At 33.0% G+C, this 27,590-nt stretch overlaps 2 protein-coding genes, 1 long non-coding RNA gene and 1 pseudogene across 3 annotated transcripts; 2 read left to right on the top strand and 2 right to left on the bottom strand.

The window, feature by feature from the left end:
• Positions 1-16: 16 nt before the first annotated feature.
• Positions 17-10,713, bottom strand: LOC108455126 (protein DETOXIFICATION 12-like; annotated as a pseudogene).
• Positions 10,714-11,477: 764 nt separating this feature from the next.
• Positions 11,478-12,176, top strand: LOC108455127 (uncharacterized). The gene has a single exon (XM_017753734.1). The coding sequence runs from the start codon at positions 11,478-11,480 to the stop codon at positions 12,174-12,176; it is 699 nt and encodes a 232-aa protein (XP_017609223.1).
• Positions 12,177-18,174: 5,998 nt separating this feature from the next.
• Positions 18,175-18,908, top strand: LOC128290150 (uncharacterized). The gene is made up of 2 exons (XR_008279791.1): positions 18,175-18,264; positions 18,552-18,908. It is a non-coding gene; the product is annotated as an uncharacterized LOC128290150 (long non-coding RNA).
• A 440-nt stretch (positions 18,909-19,348) lies between these two features.
• LOC108455891 (protein DETOXIFICATION 12-like) lies at positions 19,349-22,804 on the bottom strand. Its single transcript, XM_017754463.2, has 7 exons — positions 22,223-22,804; positions 20,695-21,239; positions 20,522-20,608; positions 20,327-20,383; positions 19,978-20,216; positions 19,677-19,882; positions 19,349-19,520 (listed from the first exon to the last, which is right to left on the bottom strand). Exons 1-7 carry the CDS (start codon positions 22,493-22,495, stop codon positions 19,458-19,460), a joined length of 1,470 nt encoding a protein of 489 aa, XP_017609952.1. The 5' UTR covers positions 22,496-22,804; the 3' UTR covers positions 19,349-19,457.
• Between the last annotated feature and the right edge of the window lie 4,786 nt (positions 22,805-27,590).

The raw sequence follows: 27,590 nt of genomic DNA, 5'->3' as shown, positions 1-27,590 counted from the left end.
ACAAAACAAAAGGAAGCTATTCGTTTACAGCCTTCACCTTTCCTTTATCCTTCGACGTCTCAACATCGTCGTTAACTTTGTACGATGAATCCACTTATGCAAATGACATTAGTTTCACTTATAACACATAGAAACACATTAATAGATCATGTAATGCAATTTATTCATTTTAGTCCTTCTAAGCCTAAATATTCGAAAACTCCGTATCTTTCAATATTCTCTATCGAACCAAAATTCATTATTTATTCACTAGAGACCTCAAGCTTTCAATTCATAGCATAATTTTACAAAAAACTATTATTCTATTAAATTTAGTCCCTAATGTCATAAAATTAACTATAAGGCTTAACTTAAATTTAAGCTTAATTCATTATTTCTTACTATGTACTAACATACTATTAACATAATCTAAATTTAACATTTCTAATTTATCACTTCCAAGCTTCAATTTCTTCAAATATCAATAATGACAACTTGAATTTAATACAACAATTTTAAAAATCTAAAACATAGGTTTGTCATGCTAAGCTTGAGAGATCATAAATCTATAAAAATTATCAAAGAAATCCTTCTTACCTTGGTAGACTTAAGGACCACAATGGTTAAAAATTTATAAAGTTTTCTTTCTTTTTTTTCTCTGGCATGGATGACCCACTTGAAGAAGAAGAAGGAAATTTCATTCTATTTCCACCCACTTAGTATATAGACAAGTAATTACTACTTGATTAAACTTAACTAAACTTAATTAACCTTTAACAAAATGACCATGATCTAATATTAATTGAATAAGCGGAAGTGGATGGATGAGATTATTCTTTCCCACTAGTTCGCGAACTAAATATGGCTAAATAGCTATTTAGTCATTGGTCCAATTACCTTATTGGACATCATGCATTTCTTTAATCAATTCTCACTTAAGTCAGCACTTCTCAATTTAACCTCTATACTACAATTAATGACTTTTTCTATTTAATTACTCAATAATTCAATATTATATTTTCATAATAAATATGCAAATCCTTTTATTAATAAACCTACTGACTCAATTTACAGAATTCGACTTCAAAACTACAGTTTTCAACATTGATAAATAATCAAATTGTTACACCCATGGCCAGCATTATTTGAATACTCTATATTGACACATGCATAGGATGCATAAATTATAGTTTATGTAACATTTTTCAAGGCATTATTCTAAAAACCTTCGAAGAATTAGCTACTCATTATCATGACTTGAAATCTAATATGACAACCATTGGAAATCATAAACCTCATTGCAAGAACTAAAGAAAAAAAAGGAACTTTTTTTTTCCTATAATGAAGAAATGAATCAATCCATGTTTTTGAATATTAAACTTCCTAAGATATTTTCAAAGCCGAAACAATCTCAAGAGACAGGAAAGAAGCAAAGATGGATCTTGGAATTAAGTTTTTTCTACTAGGGAGATAAAATTTTTAAAAATTTTAAGAGTTTAACGAGAATTTGTTTAAAAAAAATTGGGGGTCTAATTAAAATTTTTGAGAGATTAATGAGAATTTTCAAAAATTTTAAGAGAGCTTAATTAATTTTTTTTTAAAATGTATAATGAGAATATTCAAAAACTTGAGGGGCCTAATTGAAATTTTCTAAAACTTCAAAGGAAAAAAATATTGAGGGACCTAATTAAATTTTTTTGTAAATTCAAGGGAAAAATCAAATTTCTCGAAATTGTGTTTTCTTACATGGTTCTATACTCTATTGAAGTCCTTGGAATAGCTTTTCCCTTTCTTTACTTGCCTGCAGTATTGGAACAATCCAGGGGAAAAAATATAAGAGAGAAGAAGACTAAACCAAGCAAGCGAAATTGAAGAGTCTTTCAAGGTAGTTTAGTGTTAACAATCTATTAGAAAGTAAAATTACCATTATACAAATGAAGATTAGTTGAAATTTTTAAGATTAATCCAACCAATGTTGTTTTTCTTGTCAAACCTTTGGCAAGAGCATAAACAACCACAGCTAAGTTGCAATATTATACAAGATTTTGAGAATGGATGACAAACCTGTTTCTCCCAATTTATGCAACTTGTAACAATGGCGAGCAGAATTGTTTGGGTGAAAGCACCAACCTGTATACCAATCCATAGGCCAATCCCTCGCAAGTGTAACCAGAAGGCAAGGGTGGCTGCGACAGGGATTCCAACAAGATAAAATGCTGCCAAGTTGACATAAGCTCCTATATGCTGCCATCCACACCCTCTTGCAATACCTATTTTATGCATGTAACCATTTGTAAGACTAACATTCATCTCTTAGAAAAATATTAATTGCTTACCAAAAGGATAATTCTGTTTAACCTGAAAGAACCCCCTGTAAGCTGTCTAGAATAACAGACACACAAACCAAGGGAGCCATGGTTGCCACATAATCCACCACTTCCTTCTCGTTGCTATAAACATAGCCGAAAACTTGTCAGCTTGTGAATAGGGTTCCAGTAACTATAAGGGTCTCCAAAACTGCAAGAGCCATAGCAGCATACACCGCTACATGTGCTGCTTGGGGTTTCCATGCCCCTAGTTCATTCGAAACTCTAGTACTATATATACAAATTGAAAATGGTTATTAGCTAAATTAATCTGGTTTGAAAAAGTTGCAACTTCAATTAGGAAAGAATTACAAAATAAGTATATGCATGCATATCAGGGCAGACCTTGCTGCAGCACCAATTCCACGTGGGATGGCATAAAGTGTTGTAATGGTGTTGAGACTGCTTGGGAAAGTTGAAAAACTTGTTAGTACAATAATTACAATATGATGCACTTGGAAAAAATCACAAAATTGCAATATCCAATTAAGATTTTTATGATACAAGATGCATCGACCCAAAACAATAACAAATGAACATACCACACAGATAGGACGGATGTTTCTAGCTTTGGATTTGGTAAAAACCCAGACAGCATGATAAGTAGCTCAAATGACCACCATTCAAGGCTGTATTGTTTAAATAAAGAAGACATTAAGGATCTTCAACTGCTTAGATATATATATTCAGGTGGGGAGAAGAGGAGAAAACATACCAAACCATAACAGCAGAAGGGATAGCAAAATGAAAAAACTCTCTAAATTCTTGGAATAATTCCATCGTAATGGGGACACGAGTTTTTGTACAGGTGGGAGAGTACCACATGTAAAGTGAAAGGAATATAGCATTTAACCAGTTTGAGATACTAATTGCTAATGCTCCTCCTATACTTTCTAACCCAGATTTGAATACCAGAACCCAACATAGAGGTATATGTACTATAAGACTGGCACAAGAGCATTTGAGCATGGGAGTGATCAAACTTTGTGTTTGAAAGTAGCGAATAAGTGGTTGAAATGTAGCATAACCAAAGAGTGCTGGGATAAGCCACGAAATGAAATTACCAGCGTCATGTGAAATTAAGGGATCTTGACCAATGAACACAAGTAGCCTACCCATGTTTAACCATAGGACCGACAGAGGGATGCATACTAAGATCAAACAAAATATAGCAGTGTAGGTATGGATTCCCAATTTTCGGTATTGTTGAGCTCCATAAGCTTGTCCACATAGTGTTTCCAATGCACATGCCATTCCTAGCTGTAATCATATGCAAATTACAAAATTTAGGAAATTATTTAAGTTTAGATAGTGGTGACATTTACTGTAACCCAAACACTGTTCATCAATTGATCTAGACTCAGCAGCAAACCAAACTTTTAATTTTCGGATTTCTTTCTTTTATTTGTTAAATTAATAGTGATTGAATAGCTATGTTATTTAACTACTTAAGAATCAACTAGTTTTTCGACGACATGTTGCTCATCTTGCTGGATGTTCTCCATATATGTTAGAATTAAGTGACCCAAATTCTTATTTAAATAAAATACGATGGAAAATAAAATAAAAGTAAAATCCATATAGAACTAGACTTCTTTTATTTTATTTTAGAATAAGGTTTTTAAACCTTATTAAACTCCATCTATTTTATATTGATTAGGATAAGGTGTTTCAATCCTACTAGAATATGGCTTTGCAAGCCTATAAATAGACATAGTCTATTCCTCTTGTATTTGAGTAAAAATTTTTCGACATAGTGAATTTTCTTCTCCTCCTGCCGTGGTTTTTTTCCGAAAGGGTTTCCACGTAAAATTTATGTGTTCTTTATTTTTATTTATTTTATTCTATTTTATTTTTCACAAATTGGTATCGAGCTTAGGGTTATTCATCTCGATCACGGTAATGGCGTCTTTGAAGTATGAAATTCATTGTTGGATCGCAACACTAGATTTGCGTTGTGGCAAATTAAGATGCAAGCGCTTCTTGCAGATGGATCTAGAGGATGCCCCGCTAGGATAGATAAGATGCCTTCGACATTAACAGATGAAGAGAAGAAGCGTGAGGCATTAACACAATTACATCGCATTTGTCCAACGAAATTTTGCAAGATGTGATGAAAGAGAAAACCGCCATTGCATTATGGAAGAGGCTAGAACAAATATGTATGTCGAAAACTCTAACAAGCAAGTTGCATATGAAGCGGCGTCTTTATGCTCATCGTTTGGAGGAAGGTGCGTCGTACACGAACACTTAACAGTGTTTAAAGAAATTCTCTCAAACTTGGAGGCCATGGAGGTTCAAGATGATAAGGAAGATCTAGGGTTGATTCTACTTTGTTCGTTGCCCCGTCTTATTCAACCTTTAGAGACACGATTTTATATAGCCGCGAGTCTCTCACAGCTTGATGAGGTTTATGATTCTTTAACCTCGTATGATAAGATGAAGCATCTTGTGGTTAAACCCAACTCTCGGGAGAGGGTCTCATTGTTCGTGGGAGACAAGACCGGAATGTTGATGATGATCGTGGTAGAACACAGGAACGGAATCCTCGTGGTAAATCTAAGGGTAGATCGAAATCTTCAAACAGAGGTAAAACTTGCAACTTCTGCAAGAAGAAAGGGCACATTAAATCTGAGTGCTATAAGCTACAAAATAAGATTAAAAGGGAGGCTGCGAATCAAAAGGAAAACAAACGGAAAATTCGGTGAAGTCGATGTTGTAGAAGACTACAGCGATGGTGAACTTCTAGTTGCTTCTATCAATGATTCTAAAGTAAGCGAGGAGTGGATACTTGATTCAGGCTGCACCTTCCACATGAGTCCCAATCGGGATTGGTTTACAACTTATGAAACAAGATGTCGAAAGTGTTGTTTTGATGGGAAATAATGCTTCATGTAAAATCGCGGTGTTGGAACAATTAAAGTTAAGATGTTTGATGGAGTTGTCGAACACTTAGTGACGTGCGGCATGTTCCGAATTGAAAAGAAATTTAATTTCGTTGAGTACTCTTGATTCAAAAGTGCAGATACACGGTGAAAGTGGGGTTTTAAAGATTTCAAAGGGTCCTTGTTGTGATGAAAGGGCAAAGAAAGATTGCCAAGTTATATGTTTCTGAGGTTCTATATTATTGGTGATGCAGTTATCGCTTCCTCTTCCTTGTCGATGATGATATTACTAAACTTTGGCATATGCGCCTAGGGCATATGAGTGAGAATGGCATGGCGTAATTAAGCAAAGAGGACTTCTTAATGGGCAAGGAATTTGCAAACCGAATTTCGTGAGCACCTTGTGTTTTGGGAAGCAAAAGAGAGTTCGATTCACTAGAGGAATCCATAACACGAAGGAAACGTTGGAGTATATCCATTCGATCGTGGGGGCCGTCGAGTGCCTTCGAGAGGTGGAGCTAATTATATGCTAACCTTTATTAATGATTTTTCCGAAAAGTTTGGGCGTTCTTCCGAAGCGTAAAAGCGATGTGTTTTCCACATTTAAGTCTTGGAAAATTATGATTGAAAAACAGACGGAAAAGCAGATAAAATACCTCCGCATGCACAATGGCTTAGAGTTACGCTCGATGAGTTTAATAGATTGTGCAAGTCGAAGGATCATGAGACACTTGACGATTCGTCATACTCCACAACAAAAGCGGCGTTGCGAAGCGAATGAACGAACGATCATGGAGAAGGCTCGATGTATGTTGTCAAATGCCAACTTACAAGTCATTTTGGGCGAAGACCTCTCATGCATGTTTTTGATCAACCGATCTCCATCCGCTGCCATTGAGAAAAAGACTCCACAAGAGGTATGGTCCGTAATCCCGCTAATTATTACGATTTAAAGATTTTGGGTGTCCTGTATGCTCATGTTGATAATGGAAAATTGGAACCAAGATCCATTAAATGCGTTTTTCTTGGTTATAAAGTGGTGTAAAAGGCTATAAGTTATGGTGTCACGAAAATAGAAAAGTTGTGATTAGCAGAGATGTTGTTTTGATGAAAGCGCTATGCTACCTAACTTATCTCTTAAAGACTCTTCCAATAAAGAAAACCAAAAGCGGTGGAGCATCGATTAATACGTAATCAACTCCTCAAGCCGTACAAAAATTGAGAATAGAGTTGCTTCTTCACCGCAATACTCTATCGCCAAAAACAGGACAAGAAGAGAAATTAAACCTCCAAAGAAGTATGCCGAGGTTGATCTAGTTGCTTATGCTTTAAATGTGGTGAAGATATAGATGCGAATCAAGAGCCATTTAATTATTTCGAGGCGATTAGTGTGAAGACTCGAAAAGTGGATGTTTGCTATGCAAGAGGAGATGGAATCACTCCACAAAAGCAGAACATGGGATCTTGTAAAACTTCCTAAAGGTAAAAAGGCATTCGTTGTAAATGGGTGTTTAAAAGAAAGAAGGGACTCAGGAGTTGAAGAACCGGATATAAAGCAAGGCTTGTTGCAAAGGGTTCTGATCAAATTCAGAGTGGACTTCACAGATGTGTTCTCTCCGGTTGTTAAGCATAGTTCGATTCGAGCTTTGCTTGGTATTGTGGCCATGCATGATTTGGAGCTTGAGCGGTTAGATGTAAAACGCATTTTGCATGGAGAACTTGAGGAAGATATTTACATGCAACAACCAGAGGGTTTTATAGTCTCGAAAAAGAGGACTATGTTTGCTTCTTGAAAAAAGTCCCTTTACGGTTTGAAACAATCACCAAGACAAGGGTACAAGAGGTTTGATTCCTTTATGACTTCTCATGATTTCAAAAGAAGTAGTTTTGACAGTTGTGTCTACTTTAAGAAAAAAAGTGATGGTTCTTTTGTGTATCTACTTCTTTATGTTGATGACATGTTGATAGCAAAGAAAAGATAAAAGAGAGATAATAAAGGTTAAAGCCCAACTAAGTGAAGAATTTGAGATGAAAGATTTAGGACCGCAAAGAAGATACTTGGTATGGAGATTCTCGAGATAGAAAAGCAAGTAAATTGTACCTAAGTCGGAAGGGTACATTGAGAAAGTTCTTTGCGAGTTCAATATGCAGAGTGCTAAGCTGTTAGTACTCCTTTAGCGACCATTTCAGACTTTCATCGGCCTTATCTCCTCAATCGATAATGAGATTGAGTACATGTCACATGTTCCATACTCTAGTGCGAGAGGATCTCTCATGTATGCTATGGTTTGTTCACGCCCGATTTATCATATGCGATCGGTCAGTTAGCGATACATGGCGAATCTCGGTAAAGAACACTGGAAAGCGATTCGATGGATTTTAAGATACTTACGAGGCACTACTAATGTTTGCTTACAGTTTGGAAGAACTAAAGATGGAGTTATAGGGTATGTTGATGCTGATTTTCTTGGAGACCTTGATAGAAGAAGATCTCTCACGAGTTACGTCTTTACAATCGGAGGTTGTGCAATTAGTTGGAAAGCCACTTTGCAAACTACGATCGCTTTGTCTACCAATGAAAGTCGAGTACATGGCGATTCTTGAGGCTTGTAAAGAAGCTATTTGGTTGAAGGGACTATTTAGTGAACTCATTGAAGACCTTCAAATCAGACAAGATTTTGTGATAGTCGAGTGCCATCTTTCTTACAAAAGATCAAATGTTTCATGAGAGAACAAAACACATTGATATTCGGTATCATTTTGTTCGTGATATTATTGCTCGTGGTGATATTGTTGTGAGCAAAATTAGCACTCATGAAAATCCTGCAGATATGATGACTAAGTCACTTCCTATAACCAAGTTTGAGCATTGCTTAGACTTGGTTGGTGTTCATTGTTGAAGTTAAACCCTTAAGGGGTTTTTGGAAGAGGTGAAGAACTTGTTTATTGAAAGTTCGCGATGAAGAACTTGTTCATTGAGAATTTGTGTCAAGGTGGAGATTGTTAGAATTAAGTGACCCAAATTCTTATTTAAATAAAATACGATGGAAAATAAAATAAAAGTAAAATCCATATAGAACTAGACTTCTTTTATTTTATTTTAGAATAAGGTTTTAAACCTTATTAAACTCCATCTATTTTATATTGATTAGGATAAGGTGTTTCAATCCTACTAGAATATGGCTTTGCAAGCCTATAAATAGACATAGTCTATTCCTCTTGTATATGAGTAAAAATTTTTCGACATAGTGAATTTTCTTCTCCTCTGCCCGTGGTTTTTTTCCCGAAAGGGTTTCCACGTAAAATTTATGTGTTCTTTATTTTTATTTATTTTATTCTATTTTATTTTTCACAATATATTATACAAACTAAGAAATTCATTAGCTTGTCCAAGTCTTGCTATTGTAGATTTAGTCATATGTTCATTGCACAATGCTAAAAGTTTAATTGTGCCATGTTACTTTTTAAGTTAAAATGTATTTCCTTCCTAAACAGTAGATCTATCCAAGGGTCGAGTAGCTTGTCCGATCTGGTAGACCCGACCTAAACTGGACCGATCTTGAATAAAATTTTTTATTACAGCCCAACCTAAATTTCATTTAAATTTAATTATAAAAATATATAAAATATCGACTAGAAATATATTTTTAATATTTTGTTAATTTTTAAATAGTGAAACAGGTTTTTTGAGCGGATCTAAGCTTAAAATTGTTTTTAAAATTGGACATCAATCCAACCCGACTAATGAACACTTTTACTAAAAAGTAAGCATCACTGCAAAGTTTTCCATACCAACATTATCAATAGTCTAACACACTAAATATAACTCAAAAGCACAAAGCAAGTTATTTCTGCCCAAGGAATTAACTGAACAATAAAGAATTCTCAAGTCAAAACAAACAATTAACAAATAATAAGGCTGATTTGATCATATAGACACTTGTTTTGTTAGAAGCTGAACAATAAAAAGGGACTTCTTTAAAATAATTTCTTTTAAAAACTATGTATAACTTGTACTTTCGTTCAATCCTCAACACTTTTTGTTGTTCACTAGTTCCTTAACGAGCCCAAAAGATCCAAAAGCATTAAGTGAATGCTTATAAATATAAAAGAGATGGAGGGAAAGCAAGTGGTTGGGAGTCAAAAGATCCAACACAAAGATGTAATTTGATGGTAATTGTTATTAAATTAATTTCCAGGACTAAAATCATTGGTACAATTCACATAGAGCATGTTTAAGTCTATATGGCCGGATATAATCATCTGGAAATTTAATTTCTTAGTAAAATTTCTCTACTTTACTTTCTTAAACTTAATTTTTGCGTTGAGCAGCCACCCAAAACAGTAGGAAATGTGGAAAATTTTGAACAACTTTAGTCGGTAGGTGATTAGAACTCTTGTTACATGATTCTACTCAGGGAATTGTAGCAGTTCAGTTTAGTTTAACAATCCAATTAGTATATATTTTATTCCTTATACATGTCTCACTCATCGTGCCTAATGTTATCTACCTTGTCAGATCATAAACCTCATTCATGTATAGTGTGCTTATGGAACATCTCTTATTAGCATCGTCAAGTCTTCTCTATGCATGAACAATTCATGAGAGTTCATCTGGTTCACTCAAGTCTAATTGATACATGGTCACTAGACCCATCAATCTAATTGCCATCTGGCTAAGAGACTATCTTTCCCCTAAGTGGGTTTATCGAGACACGACCCTTACAAACACGTGTTACTGCTTGAGGATAGCTAGCGACCAACCATGCCTTATAAATACGCCCTCCTCCACCATCGGAACCAAGACACTTTTTGGATGCCAAAACTCTGTCCAATTTTCTCCTACAAGTTCGATTCTCTGCACAGTCACTTTCTCTCTATTGTGTGAAATACCATTCCTTTCTTTTTCATTTGCCTCAATATTTTTATACATTTATTGAGTAAAACAAACTATTTACAAACTTTAGAATTTATTTACTTAGGTATTTATATAAATGCAAAAAATATACGTTTTAAGTTTAAAAAAAAAATTCATTCCCATAAGAAAATTGCTTATGTAAAATGATGTGTCAAACAATTCGAGATTTATGTTTCCAGTATCGAAACAATCCACGTTTGATGTAATAGTAGTTTAGAAGCAATTCTAGAATAAGATAAGATACAATAAGAGACAACACCATGGCGTATATAATATTAATATTAGTGTTCTAATAAGTTTATTTAAGAAGAAGAAGAAATGCAAATTGACTTACAAGAACACTGAAACCGGTGACTGTGGCGAGAGCTATGGCAATGGCAGAGCTAGCGAGAGGAAGCACACCCAGATGACCCACCATCATCGTTGATGTAACTTGCAATAGGTACTGTGATAAGGTGACAACAACCATAGGCCCCGCAAGGTAACCCACCCTTTTTGTTTCTTCAACGAAAGCGGCCCAAGTTAGCCACCGATTGTCTAATTTGGGTATCAAACTCTCTTCCATGCTGTTCTTGTGTGTGACTAGTTTTAATAGCTTCTCTCACTTACTGAAATGGGAGGCAAAATAGAAAGAAAGACTTTCGTATTTGTTTGGATTTATGTTGGAAATTGGCCTGCATGCAGCATGTGAAGAAGCCAAAGTGTCAACATGCAGCCCATACAAATTCAAGCACATAAGTTATCCGGGTAAAGTATGTACAAGAATTCATACACATAAGTTACCCGGGTAAAGTACGTGTAACTGAATCTGTTTGTTTTGGTTCTTTTGTAACCAAGTCTATGAAATGTGTTCTAGTTCGTTTTGAACTTAGTTTAATCCTACATTTGATGTAGTTTGATGATGTAAGAGCTGATGATCAACTTTACTTAAGTGTACCAAGTTTAGTTTTGTAAGTTTCAATGTAATAAGTGGAGTTAGGTAGTGTTTAGGTAAAGGATTTGTTGATCTTCTAACCAGCCAAATGACTGGTATATGTAATGGCTTTAAACCAATGTTTAAAACGAATGAAATCATCAGATTTTCTTTCATATGCTCCATTTTTCCTTTGCCTTCTAAAAATTCTAAGTTCTGTTCTCCATTCTTGACAGTAGCTAAAAGCTTGAACTTCAAGCATTTTTCCTTCATATTTTACCCGAGTATAATACGTTGCTGCTGGTGCTCTGTTTGAAATTCTTACTTTACCCGGTTAAAGTGTGTTGAAACTCCAACAATTAGTATCTAGAGCTGCATTCTTAAGGGACCTGTTCTAGCAAACTTTAAAAAAAACGATGGCTTCATCAGGCTTCTCACCAGCTGCACCTCCAGTTTTCAATGGAGAAAGATATCACATTTGGGTAGTCAAGATGAGAACCTACCTCCAGGCATTTGATCTATGGGAGGTAGTTAACTCAGATGTTGAACCAGAACCATTGAGAGCAAATCCAACAGTGGCTCAAATGAAGCAGTACTCTGAAGAAAAAAGTAAAAAGCACAAGGCTATGTCATGCATTCAGAACTGTGTTTCTGATGTTATTTTCACCAGGATCATGGCTTGTGAGACTCCAAAGCAGGCCTGGGACAAGCTTAAGGAGGAGTTCCAAGGTACTGAGAGGACAAGACAGCAGCAGTTGTTGAACCTGAGAAGGGAGTTCGAGAACTTAAAGATGAAGGAAGAGAAAACTGTCAAGAAGTATTCAGACAGAATTATGGCTGTAGTAAACAGCATAAGGCTCCTTGGTGAGCATTTTAGTGAAGCAAGGATTGTGGAAAAAGTGCTCTCTACCTTACCAGAAAGGTATGAGGCAAAAATATCCTCTTTAGAGGACTCAAGAGACTTAACCAGCATCACTTTAACAGAGCTGATCAATGCTCTGTATGCACAAGAGCAAAGGAGGGCCAGCAGACAGGAGGAGCACCAAGAAGGTGCCTTTCAAGCCGAAGCCAAGACTGCCTCGAGCACCTCTTCCTATGAAGGCAAGAATACCTAGTCAAACGAGCCTAAAGAAGATGGTGCAGGAAGATATCCACCCTGTCCACACTGCAGAAGGGCAAGTCACTCGGGTAAAGTATGTTGGTTCAGGCCTGATGTGCAGTGCAGATTTTGCAAAAAGATGGGTCATGTAGAAAGGGTTTGCAAAAACAAAGTTAGACCAAGATACAACCAACCTCAGCAGCCAAGAGCTGAAGCTCAAGTAGTAGAAGAAGACAATGACCAAGAAGAACAAGTTTTTGCAGTTTCTTGTTCAGCTGTTAAAGGAAAAGCTACAGATGGATGGTTGATAGACAGTGGTTGTACAAACCACATGACCCCTGATGCTAGCATTTTTAAGTCAATTGACAGAAGCTTCAAAATAAATGTGAAGGTCGGAAATGGACACTTCATCAAAGTTGAAGGCAAAGGAGATGTGCTGATAAGCACTCCTACAGGTACCAAACTTGTTAAAAATGTCTTGTTAGTGCCTGAAATTGATAGAAATTTGCTTAGCATTGCTCAACTGCTTGAGAAGGGCTATTCAAATGTATTCAAAGGTAAAGAATGCCTGATTAGTGATCCTAGTGGATCCAAGCTCATAACAATAGCTATGACAGAAAAAAGTTTTATTGTGGACTGGAATAAGAGTCCAGATAGTGCCTACACAGCTGCTGCAGATGAATCCAAGTTGTGTCACAAGAGGCTTAGCCATGCCAACTACATGTCAATGGCTCAGCTAACCAAAGAAGATTCGGTTGAAAATTTCACTAATTCAGTTGAGAAAGAAAGGAAATTTTTGACACTCAAAGAGGTGCATGATATGCATGGGAACCAAACATCTGCTCAGATAAAAGAATTAGAAGCACATGTAACTAGCTTGGAACTTGAGTTGAAATCATTGCAAGCAATTAACAGAGATATGGCGGAGCAGTTAGAGAACAAAGCAAGTGAAGCAGAAAAACTGGGAGAACAAAATATAAGACTCCAATCCCGTATTTCAGAACTCAAAATAATGTTAAAAAAGAGAGAAAAAGAAATTTTTATTCTCACGAAGAAACTTGAGGATCATAACAGTGAATCATTGTATGGTGTGAAAAGAACTTGACTGCTCAGGAAAATAATCTGCTATCAGAGAATGAGACGTTGCAAATTGAGAAGGCTCTGTTGAAAGAAAATTTTGCATTTGAAGGTGATGAAGCATCAAATCTAGTACAGAGGTTAATAGATGAGGCAAACACATTGCAGCAGCAGCTGGAATCTCTTCATATCCAGAAAGCAAAACTGGAATTGCAGTTTGAGAGAAAGAAACAAAAGTCATCCGAAAAACTTAATGAAATAGAGAATCAAAAATCAGAGTTGAAGCAAATGGTCGAGGACCTTCAAAGAGATTTGGAAGCAAAAGGAGATGAGAAAAATGATTTAGTGAACCAAATCATCAGAGAATGCTTAAAGAACAAGAGTTTGCAGCATGTAAGCCAAGGAGGAGTGTTGGAAATTGGCCTGCATGCAGCATGTGAAGAAGCCAAAGTGTCAACATGCAGCCCATACAAATTCAAGCACATAAGTTATCCGAGTAAAGTATGTACAAGAATTCATACACATAAGTTACCCGGGTAAAGTACATGTAACTGAATCTGTTTGTTTTGGTTCTTTTGTAACCAAGTCTATGAAATGTGTTCTAGTTCGTTTTGAACTTAGTTTAAGCCTACATTTGATGTAGTTTGATGATGTAGGAGCTGATGATCAACTTTACTTAAGTGTACAAGTTTAGTTTGTAAGTTTTAATGTAATAAGTGGAGTTAGGTAGTGTTTAGGTAAAGGATTTGTTGATCTTCTAACCAGCCAAATGACTGGTATATGTAATGGCTTTAAACCAATGTTTAAAACGAATGAAATCATCAGATTTTCTTCCATATGCTCCATTCTTCCTTTGCCTTCTAAAAATTCTAAGTTCTGTTCTCCATTCTTGACAGTAGCTAAAAGCTTGAACTTCAAGCATTTTTCCTTCATATTTTACCCGGGTATAATACGTTGCTGCTGGTGCTCTGTTTGAAATTCTTACTTTACCCGGTTAAAGTGTGTTGAAACTCTAACAATTTATAAGTTTAAGAAAAACATATTGGCGTACGAAAGCAAAACATGCAAGGGTGAATGCCACATACATTTATTATTGTAAACGATAGATCTAAGGACCCATACGACATGACAAACAAACTGGGCACGTAGAGAGTCGGACACGCCTAATTTTCTTTCAAGTAAACTACTAACAAACCCCGCCGTTACGCCGGGCTCCATATTAACTTCACCACTGAAATAATAGAGAATTCAAAATTAGATTATGTTAAACTTATCAAATCATGCATTGAATTATATTCTTTTTCCAAAACCAAAATAAGTTATTTCTTTATTTTATATGTTAATTTTTCCAAAACCAAAATAATGCATGTCAGCTTTATTCTTACAATGAAAGGAAATTAAAATTTAAAAATGAGAATCAAAAGAAAAATTAAAAAAAAATGAAAGATTGAGAGTGAAGGAAAGGGAAGTGGGGGAGGAAAAAAGGATTTTAGATGTGTGTAAGAGAGATGAAAGATTATATTGAGTGGAAAAACTATTTATTTGGTTTTTATTTTCTAATATCATATATTTTTTAATTGTAATATGAAAAAGTATTCATATGTTTAAAAAATAACTTATCATTTATGGTTCAATTAGTTGAATTGATCTGATTGTAAATTGGTGATCTGATTTATTTAATTATCAGTTTAGTCTTGAAATGATTAATTGTAAGTTTTAAAATTATCACTGAAGAAGCATGGTTGTTCAGAGTTAGATGCACTAGTGAAGTGACTTCCACACACTAGTTTGATAGGTTTAATCCCTCTAAGCTTCCACTTTATTTCGTAATGGCTACAATCACTTCCTTTTTGCCTACTATTGTCCTGTCTTCTTGCCATCTAGATGGTTGGTGTTTGGTGTTGCATTTGTGACTATTTCAGACTTAGATTTATTTCACTATTCATTTAATTGCAATATTTAAAAATTTGTAAACAATAAGAAATGTCATTTATTGATATACATCGTGTTAAAATACTTGATGAAAAATATCTCGTGTACTTTCATCTAAAGAAAGAACATTTCAATGTTGACTCCTTTAGTAAACTTTATGAAAAGAAGATTGGACATTGTTGAGTTCTTACGAAGATCAATAAGAATGCCTATAAGATTGAGTTATCCCCCTAATCCTCGTATTCATTCAACATTCGATGTCTATGAATTTCACGAGGATTTGTTTATTACTAGTCTCTTTAATTATTGCTTATTATTATTTCTACATTTATCTATTGTTTTAGTTCTTGACTAATTTATTTATTTATTTTGCATTTGAAGGCAATTTAGATCAATATTTAGAGATAATCCTCAATTGGTCTTCTTTACGGAGACAAAACTAGATAATAGACGAATGTAAATAATGAAGAGAAGATGCTATTTCTCAAATGAGATAGAGATATCGACCGATGGATCATAAAGGAGTTTATGTCTAGCCTGGAAGGAGGCTCTTACTGTAATTTTGCTTAGTTTCTCCACAAAACATAATGATGTGTTGGTTAAAGGGAGTGTGGAGGAGAAGGATCGGAGGTTTACTAATTTTTTATGGAACCCCGTTTGCAAGAAATAGAAGTGATCCGTGGAATGTTCTAAGAAATCTAGGGATTACTTAGGAATTCCAGTGGCTGGTGTTAATTATTAAGTTATTATTGCAACTGATTTACAATCTAAGGATAGATTAATGGTTTGAAGTTGTTTTTCAATTGTTATAATTAACTTATCATTAAATAGAAAAACTTATATAATTAATTATTAATCTTCATACTAAAAGTTGACATTGCACATTGCGCTTGAAGTTAGAGTTTTATTATATTGGTTCCTTTTTATTTTGAATCTTTATTATTTTACACTCAATTTTCTCTTATTATATTTATTTCATTATATTTAGAAGCTCGCATATTTATATTTATTATTCTTAGAATAATTAAAACTCTCTTTTATTTGTTTTTCTCGCAACTTTTTAATTATTTACATCACATATATAATAAGAATAATTATATATTATTATTTAGCATCATAAAAGTTAGTCCAAATTAAATTAAAAATGGTCTAATTTGGTTAAGACTTACTCTAGTAACTAATTTCTAATCTTTCTAATTGACGATGGGTTGATTAGAAATTAAAGTTAATGTAAAAAATTTATTTATTAGTGTTATTGTCGAAACCATTTTTTGAAAGGTCGACTTTTGTTTAAAAACGAAAAATGGTAGTCGTCACCAATCTTTTTTATGAGGTGTGATCGGATCACCCCGTATTTGATCGTTTTAATAAAACGTTTTGATTTACTAAAATAACGATTTTAGTCTACGAAATTCGAGAAAATGGATTCAGAAGTCAGTTATGTGCGAGGAAGGATTAACACCCTCATAACGCCCAAAATTGGTACCTAATTGATTAATTAATATCTTAATGTCGAAAGTTGAAAACTTAAAAGAATTTTAAAATACGATCCCTTTTTATTAATGTTAATTTGCGAAAATCGTTCGAATAAGTCGAAATGCATACTAAAGGCCCTTTTATCTCGAGGTAACAAAAGAAGTCGTATCCCGTAAGTTAGGACACGACATGTTGAATTCTCAAAAATAAGCTGACCCTTTTATTTTTATTATTTAATCAAATCTCATGTATTTTGAATTTTAAAAAGATGTTCGGTTATTTAGATTCAACGAGAAGATCGAAACCCCGTAAGTTAGGGTACGTCTTCTCGAGTTTCCAAACATCGCCTATTTAAAAATATAATTTTGAATAAATATAAGTGTAATATTTAAAATGATGCATATTTTATTTTGTTTGAGGTATAGTATAAAAACCAATTGTATTTAAACTTAATACAAGATGTAATGACGAGACCATACGAGAAAATATTAAAGTGATAATTATTAAAGCTTATAAAAAAAATTAATTCATGATTTTTGAAAGAATAAAGTAATACAAAAACGAAAATAAAAGATGTTTAATAAGAAAGGGTAGCATCCAATTTAAAAGAATGAAATAAATAACCAATAATATCACATTTAAATATCTAACGAATAAATGAAAAGGAAACAAAATGAATACATAAATATGTAAAACAAGCATAAATAATAACTCAAGTATTTAAAAGGTAATAGAATAATATACAAATAAAATCAATATTCATTTTTTAATACAAACATTTGAAGTGTAGAAACAAATAAAAAGGGAATGAATAAAATTTAAAAAAAAAAACATGAAGTGGTTGAAATTTAATTAACGAAGGGCTAAATTAAGTTGATAGCGAAGTTTAGGGAGGCTAAATTAGAATTAGAAAAAAATTAAAAGATAAAATTGTAAGAAATAAAATAAATCAAATTAAATTAAAAAATAGATATATAGGGTCAAAATGAAATGTGCGAAATAGGACAGCGACTAGACATGAAATTTTATGAATCATCCAAACGCAATGTTCTGCGAAGGATTAAACTAAAATAAAACTGAAATTAAGTAGTAAAATTTAAAAAAAAAAAAGGAAAATGAGCGAAATAGGATTAAAATTAAAAAAGAATAAAGGCGAAAGGACCAAAAGGGTAAATATCCCTTTTTGCAAAAACGCGGGGATCCTCCAGGAGTGGGTTGGGTCGTGCTCGGGTCGGCCTTAAACAACGCCGTTTTGGCACTTAAATGACCTAAGTGAAACGACGCCATTTTGCTTCCTTTATTTAAGTTAAAATTCTTTTTTAAAAAAATTCATTTTTCTCTCTTCTTCTTCAAAAACAAAGCAAACTCTCTCTCAAGCCCTCTCAGCCTCCCCTCCCCTCCCCTCCCCTCCGCCACGACTCGGTCACGACGACCATCGTGGCGGCCGCTGGTCGCCGGCAGCGATGGCGCCGTCCACGGTGGCTGGAGAGCCCAAAATTCCTTTTTTTTTTCCTCTCGACCCCTAAACTCTGGATTTAGAGTTAGTTTTTTCTAGAAAATGGCCAAAGAATGCTGAAATGGGTGAAGACTCTTCGGTGGCCGACGATGGAAAGAGTCAAGTGAGCCCCTCTTCCCTTTTTATTTTTCTTCTATTTCGTATGTAAAAAAAAAAAAAAATAAAAGGAAGGATTTAAGAAGAAAAATATAAAGAAATAACCTTTAAACTTTTTTGCATTTGATTTTTTCTCTATGAAATATTTTCGATTTCAATCTCTCCTCTCCCTCTTACATCGACTTGGTGATGGCTTTTCATAGCCGAAATTGATACAATATATTATGTTTTTTTTTGCTACTATTTGCTACTGTTTTGTGTTGTTTGCTTCTGCTTTTTCTTTTCATTTTGCAGGTGTTGCGTGTTGGTTCCTCTTTGTAGGTGGCAGAGATGTCAGATGGCCATGACAGAAGGTAGTGCGACGCGCCTAGGGCATTAGGTTTCTTTCTCTGGTTGAAAATGTTTAGGTAGTGAGCTTATTGGGCCATTAGGGTTTTTTTTTTTTTATTTTTTGGGTCAATGGCCATTAGGAAATTGGGTTGTTTTTAGTCTGGGCTGTTCGGGTTTTGGGCCTGTTGTAAAAATTTGGATTGCTTAATTTTATTAAAAGTTGGGGTAAAATTGGGCTATCATAATTATAATCTCCAAATTAGACATACATTTTTTTTTTGACATCCTATCTTCAATAAAGAGAAAGATATTTTTTTTAAATACTTGTATGTTAATTAGGAAGATCGAAATCATAAGATTTGAAGATTTGAAGATGTTTCTTAGACATATAAATTTCGTTCTTGATAATTTGACATTTATCTAATTTTATATAATATCTAACATAGTAAATTTTTTTTTTTTTTTCATCTCATTTTTGTAGAATTCGACGCTAATACCTAAGTTTATTTTACTTTAAAAAGTAAGAAACTAAATTTTGTAGATTCGACATGTTGGACATGACATTTTTGTTGTTGGAATTCCAAAATAGCGAGACTTAAAACATACGTTTGTTTTAGATTTGCATGCAACTCCATCTCTTTAATCATCAGTGAAACTTGCAGAATGGGTTAACGTTAGATAACTGGTATCCCAATCCTCTATTCTAATGACAAAATGAAGTCATGGTTCAGTTTCTATTACTTTCAAGGAGAGCGTGAGGATGATCGAAAACCAATTTTATTCAATCCCTGTTTTCTATTACTGCATTAATACACGCATTGTAATAAAATTTCTCTATTTCAAAACTATATCTCATTAGTTTTATTTTTCTTACATCGTCCCATACTCTATTGAAGAGCTTCCTTGGAATACCCTTTCTCTCGCTTCAATTGCCTGCAGTTGCGTCACAGCCCAAAAATAAACTATAAGAGATGCAGAAGAATAAACAAGCAAGCAAAATTGAAGTGTTTCAGTGTTAACAATCTATTAAAAGGTGCAACTACAGCTAAGTTGTAGTATTATAGAAGATTTTGAGAATGGACGACAAACCTGTTTTTCCCAATTTATGCAACTTGTAACAATGGCGAGCAGAATTGTTTGGGTGAAAGCCCCAAACTGTATACCGATCCACAGGCCAACCCCTCTCAACTGTAACCAGAAGGCAAGGGTGGCAGCGACAGGGATTCCAACAAGATAAAAAGCTCCCAGGTTGACATAAGCTCCTATATGCTGCCATCCGCATCCCCTCGCAATACCTGATCCAAGCATGTAACCATTTGTATGACTACTACACCAACATTCATCTCATGGAAATATATTTATTATTCACCATAACGATAACGAGTTTAACCTGAAAGAACCCCCTGTAAGCTATCAAGAACAACAGACACACAAACCAAGGGAGCCATGGTTGTCACATAATCCACCACTTCCTTCTCATTGCTATAAATATAACCAAAAACACGTCGGCTTGCAAACAGGGCTCCAGTAACTATAAGCGTCTCTAAAACTGCAATAGCCATAGCAGCATACACCGCCACACGTGCTGCTTGGGGTTTCCCTGCCCCTAGTTCATTTGAAACTCTAGTACTATATTTACAAATCGAAAATGATTCTTAGTTAAATTCATATAGTTTGAAAAACTTGAAACATTAATCAGTAAAGAAATAAAAAATGTGTGCACGCATATCAGGGCAGACCTTGCTGCAGCACCAAGTCCATATGGTATGGCATAAAGTGTTGAAATGGTGTTGAGACTGCTTGGGAAAGTTGAAAAACTTATTACTAGAATAATTACAATATGATGTAATCGAAAAATCATAAATTTATAATATCCAATTAAGCTTTGAATGATACAAGATGCATTGATCCAAAACAATAGCAAATGAACATACCACACAGACAATACGGATGTTTCCAGCTCTGGATTTGGTAAAAGCCCAGACAGTAGGATGAGTAGCTCATATGACCACCATTCAAGGCTGCAATTGTTTGAATAAAGAAACATCAAGGATCTTTAACAGCTCACATATACATATTTGAGTGAGGAAAAGAGGAGATAACATACCAGATCATAACAGCAGAAGGAATAGCAAAGCGGAAAAACTCTCTAATTCCTTGGAATAATTCCATTGTAATGGGGGCACGAGTTTTTGTACAGGTGGGAGAGTACAGCATGTAAAGTGCAAGGAAAATCACATTTAACCAGTTTGAGATACTAATTGCTATTGCTCCTCCTATACTTTCTAATCCAGACTTGAATACCAGGGCCCAACATAGAGGTATATGTACTACAAGACTAGCACAAGAGCATATGAGCATGGGAGTGATCAAACTTTGTGTTTGAAAGTAGCGAACAAGTGGTTGAAAAGTAGCATAGGCAAAGAGTGATGGGATAAGCCACAAAATGAATTTACCGGCTTCTTGTGAAATTAAGGGATCTTGACCAATGAATACAAGTAGCCTTCCCATATATAACCATAGTATCGACAGAGGGATGCATACTAAGATCAAACAAAATATAGCAGTGTAGGTATGGATTCCCAGTTTTCGGTATTGTTGAGCTCCATAGGCTTGTCCACACAGTGTTTCCAATGCACAAGCCATTCCTAGCTGATAATCGCATGCAAATTACAAATTTTAGGAAATTATATAAGTTGCCATTTACTGTATCCCAAACACAGGTCATCAGCTGATCTAGACTCACTCAGTAGCAACCCAATCATTCAATTATTGGATTTCTTTTTTTTTTTATTCGTTAAACTAATAGTGATTGAATAACTATGTTATTGAACTGCAAGAATTAACTATTTTTTGTCAACATGTAGCTCGCCTTGATGGATGTTTTCCAAATATTATACAAACCAGAAATTCATTAGCTTGTCCAACTCATCCTATAGCAGATTTAGTCATATGTTAATTGCACAAAGCTAAAAGTGTAACTGGGTCATGTTACTTTTAAGCTAAATGTTAGATGGTTTCCTTCCTAAACAGTAAGCCCAACTGCAAAGCTTTTCCATACCAACATTATTGATCACCTAGAACACACTAAGTATAACACAAAAGCATAAAGCAAGTACTTGCTGCCCAAATCAACTTAAGCAACAGATAGTAAAGCTCATCTTGATCACAGAGAGTTGCTCTGCAAGAAGCCTAACAACAAAAAAACAAGAGTTTACTCTTTTTCTTAAATAACTTTTTTTTGTTCATTCCTCGTTACATAATTTGCTGTCCACTAGTTAATTAATGTAAGCCCGAAAAGTCCAAAACCATTATAAATAAAAAAAGAGAAGACAGAAAGCACGTGGTTAGGAGTCAACAGATCCAATCATAAAGAGACAATCTGATTAGATTGGCATCACTTTCCAGATGACTAAACTCTATAGGAAGTATTGGAATTTGTCTAGAAATTCAGTTGATGTTCAGACTCAGTTTCAGAATAAGAGAAGATACAAACAAGAGACATAAAATTTGAGAATAAGGTTATTTAAAACGTCACTATCAACACAATAAGGGACAACACCGTGTTAATATAATATCAATATCACGGTTCCAATAAGATTATTTAAGTAGAAGAAAATTGAAAATTGACTTACAAGAAAACTGAAGCCGGTGACCCCTGCGAGAGATATGGCAATGGCAGAACTAGAGAGAGCAAGCTCACCCAGATGACCCACCATCATCGTTGATATAACTTGCAATAGGTACTGTGATAAGGTGACAGCTACCATAGGCCCCGCAAGGTAACCCGCCCTTTTTATTTCTTCAACAAAAGCAGCCCAACTTAGCCACCGAGTGCTTTTCTCCTCGTTCTCTAACTTGAGAATCAAACTCTCTTCCATGATGTTCTTCTTCAGCGAGTCTACCATGATGCCCTTATCTCCTTAACCTTGAACAGCGTCGTTCACTTACGAAAATGCGGGAGACAGTAAAAAGATGAAAGAGTTGAGTGTGTGATTGTTTGGATTTATTATTGCAAACAAACAAACTAGGCACATAGACTCACTGCAAACTTCAACCCAGCGTTTCGCTACGACTGAGTTGGACGGCCCTAACTTGCTTTAAACTAAACTAGTAGTTATAATCCCGGTGGTCACGGCCGAGGTTTATAATTTTTTTTTTATATCTACTTGTATCAACTTAATCAATGAAATAATAATAATTCAAAATTAAATTATAGTAAACTTATTATTTAATGCAGGATATAAATAAATTTATTTATGATTGAAGTTGATAACTTTCTGATATGAAGTAAGAAAATTTGGATCTAACCCCACTTGGCTGAATATCGAAAAAGTATTTTATCAAAATAGATAATGATTGTAATAATATGTTATTAACTCATCATTGTTCTTAAAAATATCCCAAAATGCTATTTTTATTTAATAATAGATAATGATTGATAATATAATTAGGCTAAGTGTACACCAAAAGTAAAATATCACCTTACTTTCTATTTCATTAACGATGGACAAAAATAGCAAACTTTAGGAGATTCCTTGTATATGAGCACAACAAATAAATATTTTATTATTTTTAATAGGTGTTGTAGTGTTAATAATGATTAGTGTGCAAATGAAAAAAAAAATTGGGTTTTAGAATTTTCTCATACATTTTTAACTTTTTTATTTATAATTTTATGCTTTTATGATATTTTGCAAATTTTATTATTTTCATTAATAATTTTTGTTATTTTAATATTTTAATAATTTTAAATATAAAATATTAATTTTCATCACCACAAATTAAGACTCAATTGTGAAAAAATTATAAAAACTTATTCTTTTTTAAAAAGTACATATGCTTTAAAAACTCTTTAACCATTAAATAATAATAATAATAATTAAATTTGACATAATTCCCATACAATTTATCTATTTGTGCATGTAATATGATTTGCGAAATTCTAAGGTTTTTGGGTGTCATAACTTATAAAAAGGTTATGTAAGAAAAAAAAAAAAAAGGGAACAAAGGAGAACACAACACACGACCGTTTGTATAACAAGCAAAGAGAACATAATTAGCGATAATATAGCATTATTTTTTCATAAGTTTTGATCTATCTGATTTTTTTAATAAAATGTCTAAAACTATTTATAGTCTCTCCCCAACCCATAGATAGGGAAATAATGTATTTCAAAGCACTTAAACTCAGATCCTCTTACATTGACAAAAATATTTATGTCAATCGAATTAAGACTCAAACGACATATTTATTTAACATTTGAATTTGAATGCATGTGATATAATATTAATGTTATGTTTATATTAGTATTATTTATTCATTATATTTTAGTATATGAGTTAGTAATAAATTAATTTTACTTAATAATTTTAGTCATTTACATAATTTCTTTTTGAAAAAAGAAGGAAATTATTTTTGCTTATTTTAAAGAGATCTTTTTTTTCTTTTTACTAGAGTTTACTCATCTTTTTAGTTTTAAGTTTAAATTTATATTATTATTCTTTATTTTATATCTAACTATTGTATTACATATATAATAAATAAGTTTTTTCCTTGTGTAATTACACTAGCAACCAAATGAGACATAATATATTTGTTTTTTGCTAGATTATGACACATCCATGATGTTGGTGAAAAAGAAATTTGTACGTGACAAATATATTTGTAAAAGTTTATATAAATAATAAATAAATTTTAGTAAAATGGTAAAGTACAAATGTGAAATATTGGTGAGGTATGACTTCAAATCCTAGTATATGTTTATATTTTCTTATTTTTCTATTTATATAATAAATATAAAAAGGCAATAACACCTTTAAAATAACAAAATTTACTTTGAAAAGTAAAGAAATTTTTATCTTTTTTTAACTGAATTAATACTTGGTTAATTTATGATATCAATTCACTAAATAATTTTATAATAAGTATAGATTTAAATTAATTAAAAGAATCAAAAGTATAGTAAACTATAAGGACTAAACAATTGACTACAAGTGGCCAAAAAATGTATTTAAAGTTAATTGAGCGCCTATAAAGCATAAGCACAAACACGTAGTACAAATATATATAGCATTATACGAACACAACAACATATCCATTTTTGCAATTTCATAGTCTTGTGAACTAGAAGATCTGGGGTTCATAGGACCATCCTTTACTTGGCAAAGATGTTGTACTTTTGAGAGACTGAACCGGGGGTTAGCTAATGATGCGTGGATTTCAACTTTCCCGCAGTGCTCAGTTTCTTATCTTCCCCGCATCAAGTCTGATCACAGACCCATTCTACTGAGAATGAAACCAAACCTCAAATTGGCAAGAGGAAGACTTTTCTGATTCCTTGCTAGATGGACGAGTGCCAAAAAATGTATTTAAATTTAATTGAGTGCCTATAAAGCATGAGCACAAACATGTAGTATAGATATAACATTATACAGACACAACAACATATCCATTTAAAAAAAAAAAATTCAAGATATGGTATGTAATTAAATTTCACATTCTTTAATAATAAATAAATTTAATTAAAAATGTATACTTATAATAACGTTTGTTAATTGTAAACTTTATTAACAATAATAAATGATAATAATAATAATGGGTCCACAAATGCATTTTTTGTTCTGAAGGGTTAAAAATTCATTAAAACTTTTTTAAAAAGTCATTCAAATCTTTTACGGAAAACACATTGAATTAAACTCTCATATATTAAAATGTGTCAATTAGGCTTTATTATTAACGTTTTTGTTAATTGTTATTGTTTTGATGTGACCGTTAATTGTTATGATGCTAACATGGTAATCTGTATAAGGAATTGTTGATGATTTGGCAAAAATTATTAAATAATTAAGTCTAGAATGAACTTGAGAAAGAAACATCAAGTTCATTTGAATCTTGACATTGTTGGTGGAGCTTATGAGAAATTAAATAAGGTTTCAAAATGTGTATTAATGTCACTTTATTTGAGGTCCTATTTGCTATACCTATATTATGGTGTACAAAAAAGTTACTGACAAATAAATCTTGAGGATACAATGTAGTCTAATGATTGTCTACGTTTTGCATTGATGGAAACAGGCCACTGAGTACTGAGCGGAACATAGTAAGGATATCAATTTCTATAAATAATTTTTATAATAATTCTTTATAAAACAATCTACAAATATAAAATAGAAAGAAATTTTGTTTTTATGTTTTTTTAGTGTGTCATACAAACGAAATTTTACTCCCACTTATATGAGATCTTATGTCTTTTCATAGAAACATAACTACCAAAATGGATATTCATATATTTAGCAATAAACATAATTATTATATAGATATATACTTAAATAATTATAACTATTTATTAATAATAAAGTAATATAACTTTTGAATTTAAGAGACATAATTCATCACTACAAATAGTGATAACTTTTGATTAATAATCAAGTAATATAATTTTTAGTTATTTATAACATTTTATTTGCAACTATTGGAATACTATATATATTTTAAAAATATTTCAACATATATCCACCTGTCCAAGTTTATTAAGGATGTAATTTTAAATTTATAAAAATTTAAAAGAGAGATAAATTGTGGACCTTACTTTTCTTGGTGTCTTACGGGACGTAAAAATTATTTTCTATAAGATTCTAAAGTTATTGTTGTTGGTTCTTTTTATCTAATTTGCTAATTGTGGTATTGGTGTTTCATATACTTTTAAGGTTATTTTCTTGTTCAACCTTTAACTTCAATGCAATATGAAATGTTGAAAAATACACTTACTATTATGGTTAAACATGTGCATGAAATAATAAAAACAAGATTTGTAATAATAAATTTGTTTAGCATAGATGATAAATTCTTCAAACTTTGTTATCGCATTCTAAATTTTATTAGCTTTTATGAAAATTCAATTTAACAAATGTGTTTTAAGATTTAGATGAATTAGAACAATAGTTTATCCATGTTCATTATAGACTTGAATTTTTAACATTTTTATAATTTTTATTTTTATTCTTTTGTTGACATGGCAATACCACATTAGTATCAAGACAATTGATTTAGTAGTCATTAACACTCATATCAATATAATAATTGTCAAAATGAAAATTGTTAGTCAATAAATTTAATTGATGTGTTTTAAAGTTTAAAGATATAATTGAATGGGTTAATCAATAAAAATTTGAAGGTTTTAAACCTTAAAACTTTTTTTTTCAAGGCTTCATGTTTCCAATAGCAATTGTTCAATGTCTCGCGTTTCTTGATAACCATTTCCACATTTCCTTATTTCACATATCCATTTCCCTACATCTTTCCTTCTTTCTTCCCCATCATCTTTATTTCTTTTCCCTAATCGCCATTCTTTTTCCCATTCTAATTTTTGGGCTTTTTCATTTTTGAAGAGTAATTTCTGGCAAAAAAAATTATTTTTTTTTTTGTTCAACTATGTCTTCTTTGTGACGCACTTATTTTAACCGTGTCCATGTCTGGTCTAAAAGAAAAAAAAAATTTCAATGTATTGAGATGTGTGAACTGCATATCGAGCCATGTCAATAGTGGTCCGTGTCAAACACCAATATCACACAGTAAGAGGAAATTTTCCCGTGTCCGTGCTTCATGGCCGGAGGTGCTATAAGAACTAACATGGAATAGACACCATATCATGCTTACCACGTCTCCAAAACTTTTTGGTGTGAGGACAGAAATACACAATTAAAGCTATTCACTTAAGGTTTCGTAGAAATCACATTGACTCTAGCATATTGAGTGGTCAAGATGTATGGCTAGGAATCTTATTGGTCGGACACTATGTTAAGTTAAACTTAGTTTCAATTAAGGAATAGCTAAGAAATGAAATGGACTTGATGAAATCTATTACAATGATGCCTAAAAATGAAAAAGAAGATATGCTTATCTAGACAAGACAATGTTTGACTAGGAGGAGATGTTAGACATGACAACGCTTAATTAGGACATGTTTTAAGGTAAAGATTGTCTTGACATAAAATGCAATA

The sequence above is a fragment of the Gossypium arboreum genome, chromosome 3 (genome assembly GCF_025698485.1).
Source record: "Gossypium arboreum isolate Shixiya-1 chromosome 3, ASM2569848v2, whole genome shotgun sequence".
Lineage (NCBI taxonomy): Eukaryota > Viridiplantae > Streptophyta > Magnoliopsida > Malvales > Malvaceae > Gossypium > Gossypium arboreum.
The sequence above is the reverse complement of the archived record's forward strand: the minus strand, read 5'-3'. Positions and strand labels throughout refer to the sequence as shown.